Source organism: Choloepus didactylus, chromosome 14, assembly GCF_015220235.1.
Source record: "Choloepus didactylus isolate mChoDid1 chromosome 14, mChoDid1.pri, whole genome shotgun sequence".
Classification (NCBI taxonomy): Eukaryota; Metazoa; Chordata; class Mammalia; order Pilosa; family Megalonychidae; genus Choloepus; species Choloepus didactylus.
Genome location: NC_051320.1, coordinates 35,435,798 through 35,443,291, shown reverse-complemented (window position 1 = coordinate 35,443,291; position 7,494 = coordinate 35,435,798). Strand labels below are relative to the sequence as shown.

The window sequence follows — 7,494 nt, the reverse complement described above, 5'->3', positions numbered from 1 at the left end:
ACCCATCTCTACAGGACCCAAAAGAGAAAAAACAATAAGTTGAATTTCATCAACATTCAAAACTTTTTCAACTTCAAAAGGCATTGTTACGAAAATAAAAAGGCACGCCATAGAATGGGAGAAAAATATTTGCAAAACATATATCTAACAAAGATCTTGTATCTGGAACATTCAAAGAACACATATCTCATTAATAAAAGATCAAACGTGACCCTCCGCCCCCAGACCGGGCTCGGTTGTCATGAGAGCGGCGGCTGCGGCCCGGGCGATGGGCGGAGGCGGCCTGGGCTGCGCCTCGGCTGCCAGCGCCGCTGCGGCTCTGAGGTGCGCGGCAGCCCGGGGCGGAGGAGGCGGCGCCGCCTGAGTGCCGCCCAGGGAGTCGCGGCAGCCGAGGGCGTCAGCGCAGGGCCGGCCTGGCCGGTGCCCCGGAGCTGAGGCCCGGCCCAGGCGGCGCGGAGCGGGGAATCCCGCAGGGTCGGGGTCCCCGGCCCGGCGCGCCCCGCCCGCCCTCCGCACCCCGGCGGGGGGACCTCTCCGTCGCGGTCAGCCCAGCTGTGCAGAATGCCCCACGAGATTGGATTTGTCATTGTCAGTTCATCTGGACACGAGGATGGCTTCAGTTCCAGGGAGCTGATGATCCACGCGCCGACCATCAGCGGGTGGAGGTCCCCGAGATTCTGCCAGTTTCCACAAGAAATTGTTCTTCAAATGGTAGAAAGATACCGAATAAGAAAACTGCAGTTGCTTGCTCACCAGTATATGATTTCAAGTAAGATCGAGTTCTACATTAGTGAAAGCCTTCCTGAATATTTTGTACCATATCAAGCAGAACGATTTCGGAGACTTGGTTACGTCTCTCTCTGCGATAATGAAAAGACAGGCTGTAAGGCCCGGGAGCTGAAGTCGGTTTACGTGGATGCAGTGGGACAGTTTCTCAAGCTGATCTTCCACCAAAACCACATCAACAAATACAACATTTACAATCAGGTTGCTTTGGTTGCAATAAATATCATTGGAGACCCTGCAGATATCAGTGATGAAAGCAATATTTCTTCTAGAGAGAAGCTGATTGACCTTTACCTCGGGCACCACACAGAGGACCCAGCTCTAGATGGCACCTACACAGGGAAGCAAAACTATATTTCTCCACTAGATGATTTAGCTTTTGATATGTATCAAGATCCAGAAGTTGCACAGATTATACGCAAATTAGATGAAAGAAAACGTGAAGCTGTCCAAAAGGAACGTTATGACTTTGCCAAGAAACTAAAACAAGCTATTGCTGATCTGCAAAAGGTTGGTGAACGTCTTGGAAGGTACGAGGTAGAAAAGCGCTGTGCTGTGGAGAAGGAAGACTATGACCTTGCCAAGGAGAAGAAGCAGCAGATGGAGCAGTACCGCACCAAGGTGTACCAGCAGCTGGAGCTGCACGACCTCATGGATTCTGAGCTGACACGAAGACCTTTTGATTTGCCCCTTCAGCCCCTTGTTCACCCTGGCAGTCCTCATCATCGAAAACCAGTGCCCTCACTTCCACAACAAGAAGAAAGACCAACAGAAAAACGACTTGTAGAACCTTTCCTCCAGGAAAAGCCTTCATCACATTCTCGAATGCTTTCTCCTCAGCGTGCTGGAGTAGCACAATTACTGCCTGCCCCAGACCCTCACCCCAAGGCCGAGTCACTGCCCTACGACGAGCGGCCTCTTCCAGCCATCCGCAAACAGCAGGGGAGAACAGACGAGGAGTCAGAGATGCACAACACAGACGTCAGCGACGCCCAAAGAGGGGGCGCTTTGGGAGAGCCAGAGCCCTTAACAGAGAAAGCCTTGAGAGAAGCCAGCTCTGCCATTGATGTGTTAGGAAAAACCCTGGTTGCTGGCGCCTATTCCAAGACATGGTCGTACCGAGAAGATGCATTGCTCGCTTTGTATAAAAGGTTGATGGAAATGCCTATTGGAACACCAAAGGAAGACTTGAAGAACATGCTGCGCGCGTCCGTCTTTCTCATTAGAAGAGCCACGAGGGACATCGTGACCTCAGTGTTTCAGGCTGCTTTGAAATTGTTGAAAATGATAATTACACAGTATATTCCTAAACATAAACTGGGTAAACTTGAAGCAACTCACTGTGTGGAAAGAACCATTCCCATTTTGCTTACCAGAACTGGAGATTCTTCTGCTCGCCTCCGTATTATAGCTTCAAATTTTATTCAGGAAATGGCCTTGTTTAAGGAAATTAAATCTCTCCAATTTATCCCAGCTTACTTGGTACAGCCACTGAAAGCAAACTCCTCAACCCACCTGGCGCTGAGTCAGGTGGACCTCCTGGCCCGGCTGCTGAGGGACCTGGGCACGGGGGGCTCTGGCTTCACCGTCGACAACGTGATGAAGTTTTCAGTGAGTGCCCTGGAGCACAGAGTGTTTGAGGTGCGAGAAACAGCAGTTAGAATTATTTTGGACATGTATAAACAGCACTGGACTTTTATTTTGGAGTATCTTCCTCCAGACGACAACAACACACGCAAGAACGTTCTCTATAAAACCATTTTTGAGGGATTTGCTAAAATAGATGGCAAGCCTACAGATGCTGAAATTAGGGCACAGAAAAAAGCAGCCACAGAAGAAATGGAAAAACAAAAGAGAGCAGAAATTCAAGTTTTACAAGGGCAGTTGGCAGCACTAAAGGAGATTCACGCCGAAGCCCAGGAAAAAGAAAGTGATGCTGTGAAGGCAAAGAATCAGGACACTCAAGAAAGAAAAACAGCTCCACCTAATGCTCCAGAAATTCCAAATAACCATTATTTAGATAATTTATGTATTTTCTGTGGGGAGAGCGAATCCTTCATGGAGGAAGGCCTGGATCTGCACTACTGGAAACACTGTCTGATGCTGACGCGATGTGACCGCTGCAGACAGGTAGTTGAGATATCCAGCCTGACGGAGCATTTGCTGACAGAATGTGACAAAAAGGATGAGTTTGGAAAGTGCTATCGCTGTAGTGAAGCTATTCTAAAGGAAGAGCTGCTCAGACACATAAAAACCAAAGACTGTAACCCTGCCAAATCAGAAAAGCTGGCAAACCGGTGTCCCTTGTGCCACGAGAATTTCACACCTGGAGAAGAGGCGTGGAAAGCTCACCTCATGGGCCCAGCTGGCTGCACCATGAACCTGTGCAAGACACACCTCCTGCACCGGGCTCAGACACTGCAGCCAGGTAAAGGCTCAGCAGTCATCAAATCAGGCACTTCAGGATCCAAAGTTGGAAGCAAGATCCCCACCCCAAAGGCAGGCCTGAATAAAACCTCTAACAGGACATACACGAAACGATGACATGACAAATAGTTTGTTTCCTTTGTCTCCATAAGTGACTGATTCTAAACTGTTTCTTGTAAAAACTGTCTGTGGATGTGGACCCCATTCTCCATCCCCACGGTCCCCAGGCTCCGTCCCCACCGTCCCCAGGCTCCATCCCTGCTGTCCCCAGGCTCCTGGCAGTGCTCCTCCTCTGACTTGTAGTTGCTCCGTCAGCTCTCTTATATAAATGGTGTGCATAACTGACCAAAGAACCTAAATCCCAGAGCTAGGGCCTGCTCTCACTGTATTTTCAACCTTCAGGTTTCCTCTTTCTCAGGCCTTCGTTATGAACAGGAGAGCAGTTGTTCTGTTGCACAGAATCAGAAACCATTGCCCAGGAAGCTTAATAGAAGCAACTCACAGGCAGGGCTGGAGCACTGAGGAAATGGCACAAGCAGAGCAGCTTCTTTTCTTAATTGCATGGAATAATTTTCCTGAAAAGTTCCCTGTAGACCCGCCTCTAGCCCTCTCCCTGGTGGTAGAATTTCACCAGGGCGTTGGCATGGGGGCAAGGGCCGTGTGTTGTGGTGTGGGTCTAACTGTGCCTTTTTCTCCCCACAGGCACTGTCTGCTAGTTTTCCTGCCCAGTGCACTTAGTGCCAGGGTAAGAGTTTTCAGTATCTGCAGAACATGTGTTTTCCACTTTAATGAGAAATAAAAGTAAAAAAGAAAATCTTAAAAATCAGTAACTGAGAACTGGTCCCACCTCAGCACTTACCTTCTAGAGGTTTCTTAAACAGTGCTGTCCCTGCGACATTCTTCACTTCCTGGCAGAGTTCCTGCCTGGTTCCAACTGTGCAGACCCGGATTTAGCCAAGGTCCACACCATCGTGCTTTTGTATCGTGCCTTTTTCTCAGAGGCGCTGCAGACCCTCTCGACGTGCAAACTGCTAACAAAACATAATTATGGAGTGACTTTCTAACTGGCTATCATGTGCTCACCCGAACACCCATGTAAATGAGAGCTGGCCCTTCCCTAAAACCTCTAATAAAGCGTGGGCTTGCTTTCTGGTCTGCACGGAGTAGCTTCTACGCATATTTGAGATACACAAAAGGGCCTTCGACATGTACTTGCAGACTCAGAATCACTGGGCTGGGTTCTGTGAGCCTGTCCATTCAAGTCTGTGTGTAAATGGAACTGTATGTTTCCAGGAGGGTTTTAGAACACCCAAACGCTGCCTGAAATGCAGAACCCAAACCTCACAAACCGTCTCCTAAGCAGCTTGTCTGACTCTCGCCTTGGGAGGGTCCCCAGTCGCTGAGGGGAAGGAGCCCATGTGTGTCTGAAGGTGGCTTCGAAACTCCAGGTTTCCTCCCAGCAGTGCCCGCGTTCCCCAAGTGTGAGGCCACAGCAGGTGGACACTGGGCGTTCTCCCCTGAATAATATCAACTGGCGTGTGGGCAGGCTTCTAAAAGGCCAAGCAGAGATGTGCAGGATGCACGTTTGTCTCATACAGTTGGTGTATAAATACTGTTTTTTTAATTCCCAACCATGTGAAACAACAAAATACATAAAAAACTAAAAGCTCTGGGCAGTGTACTCCCTGGCCATATTAGTAACCATGAGTTTGCAGTGATCCATCTTCATTTTTGATTAACTGATACCTCATATGGTTGACTCAAAATATTGAGCAAGAATAAAACTTACTAAAAGAATTACCTTTAAAAAATACCGTATTAAAACGTTTGTAAGTGTGGGAAAGAGAAATAACTTAGAATTCTACAAAGCAAAGTACAGATGCCAAGATACTTATAAAATGATCTTTTCTGGTGTCAAAGAGATACGGGCCATGAGTTCTAATCTGTTGATTCTAATCTATTTTTGAAATACAAATAAAATACTTCTTTCAATGGAACAGTAATGAAGAAAGTTAACCAAGGAATTATCCTTTTCATTCCAGTCAAAACTTTAATGTATATATATAATATTTTCTATGTATTAGTAACTCAAGGAAGAAATTTGTAAAAATACTTTTTAATGAGATAGAAAAACAAAGATGGGTGTATTTAACACTGTAGTCTTGTGCAAGTTACAGAAGAATTCTTTGGTTATGTTGACATGATTACTAGAGTGATTAGTTGCTATTAAAATAAGCCTCCAAGTTATAACACTAGCAAGAATAAAGGATAAAAAATGTAAAAGGACCATAAGATCCCTTGGCTATTCATAAATATCTAAATTGGGAGCATATATAACTGAATTCTCATTCATGAATACATTGTGCCTATTTAATATTTATTTCTATTTTCATATCAAAATATTCTATTAATCTAATTTTAAAGAATTGTACCTATAAATCTAACATTAGAATATAAATGTAAATAATTTTAATGAAAATTTGCAACTTTTTAAAGTTTTCACAGTTTTCTAATTATCTTTATTTCAGGTACCAGAATTATAAAGTATCTAAGCAATATATTTTTGTTGTTGTTTTCTTAGGGTTTAGGGGTTAATTCACCCTGAGTATACTAATGGAATAAAAAAATGACTGAAAAAAAAAAAAAAAGAAAAAAAAGATCAAACGTCTCAATAAGCAAATGATAAAGTGATTTGAACAGTCACTTTACCATAGAAGATATATAGATGGTAAACACTTGACAAGACAATCAACATCATTAGTCATTAGGGAACTGCGAATTAAAACCACAATGTGCTACCACCACACATATATTAAAATGTCTAAAATTAAAAATTTTGGCAATATTAAATGTTGGGGAGGATGTGAAACTACTTGATCTCTCAAACACTGCCAGTGAGAACTTCAAATGATATAATCACTTTGGAAAACAGGTTGGCAGTTCCTTAAAAGTTAAGCATACATTTATCATATGACTCAGCCATTCCACCCCTATGTATTTACCTGAGAGCAGTGAAAGCATATGTCCATGCAAAGACTAATACACACATTTGTAAAAGGGGAAACAACCCCAATGTCCATCAACAAATAAATGGATAAACATTTTCTATTAACTTGATTTTGTGACCCACAATTTGAAAAATACAGATTTATACACTTGGTCAAAACAAACCAAAGGTGACAGTTTAAATTTCAGGATATTTATTCTGTACCCAACCTGGGAAGCTCTTGCTGCCTGGAAAACTATTCTCAAATTTGAGATTCTGCTTTGGCATCCCCTTTTGGCAATTTCATTATTTCTTTGTCCCATAAAAAAGTTTATTGCTGGCTCTTCTAGCCATGATTATTACAAGTCCATTTATTAAATTGAGTCATTGATAATTTTGTAAGGAAGACTATATTTTATTCATCTTTGCTTCCCCAACTACAAGGATAAATTTAAAAAAGTGTAAAAGCTTAAAGAAAAGGTACATGTGCGCCAAATATTCCTCCGATGTGTTAGGGGCCGTGTATAACCAAGCAGCCTTGCTGGGGGAAGTTTGGCATTTATTTTGCAGGATAGTCATGGATTTATCTTTAAACAAAAGATTTTCTAGAGTATGAGACTACTTCCTTGATACAGGTTAAAATCCTGAGACATTCAGAGTAATAAAAAATGCTGAAACAAAAGAGTAGCTTTGCAGAAAAATCCAAGGTGATAAATGTCATTAAAAGTCCAACTTGCTCTTTCAGCCTGTCTCTGTAGGCCATGCCTTGTCTGCAAACCCTGTGGAATTAAGAGGTCTTGTACTTTTCCAGTGGTATGGTAGGGGCCAGTAACTGCCAAAATGCAGTTTAATCATTTGACTTCTAACCTATTGGGACAGAAACTGTTTTGAGAATCTTATGAAAATTAGGGGCTCTCTTCTCGGCAAAACTTACCTAGGTACAAGCTTAATTTTATACGTCAAACTCCCAAGACAAGAACCCAGCACAAATTATTAACAGGACAATATCACATCAGGATAATCAGGATAATTTGAGGAGTTTTTCTGTGACTGCTGTAACAAATTACCATGAACTTGGTTACTTAAAGAAACAGAAACTTATTCTCATAGTTCTAGAAGCTCGAAGTCTGAAATGGGTGTCACTGGCTGGAATCAGCATGTTAGCAAGGCCGTGCTCTCCAGAGGCTCCAGGGGATAACGTGTTCCTTTCCTTTACCCTCTATGGGGGTTGCTGGTGTCCCTTGACTTTTTTTTTTTTAAATTAAGTTCAGTTTTATTGAAATATATTCACATAC

At 43.4% G+C, this 7,494-nt stretch overlaps 1 protein-coding gene across 2 annotated transcripts; it reads left to right on the top strand.

The window, feature by feature from the left end:
• The first annotated feature begins 217 nt into the window (after positions 1–217).
• On the top strand, positions 218–4,263 carry LOC119509039 (centrosomal protein of 104 kDa-like). 2 transcript variants are annotated; one of them, XM_037802843.1, is made up of 2 exons: positions 218–3,214; positions 3,916–4,263. In XM_037802843.1, exons 1-2 carry the CDS (start codon positions 562–564, stop codon positions 3,927–3,929), a joined length of 2,667 nt encoding a protein of 888 aa, XP_037658771.1. In that variant the 5' UTR covers positions 218–561; the 3' UTR covers positions 3,930–4,263. The 2 variants fall into 2 exon arrangements, with proteins under 2 accessions (XP_037658771.1, XP_037658770.1); XM_037802842.1 differs by having other exon boundaries at positions 218–3,285.
• Positions 4,264–7,494: the final 3,231 nt, after the last annotated feature.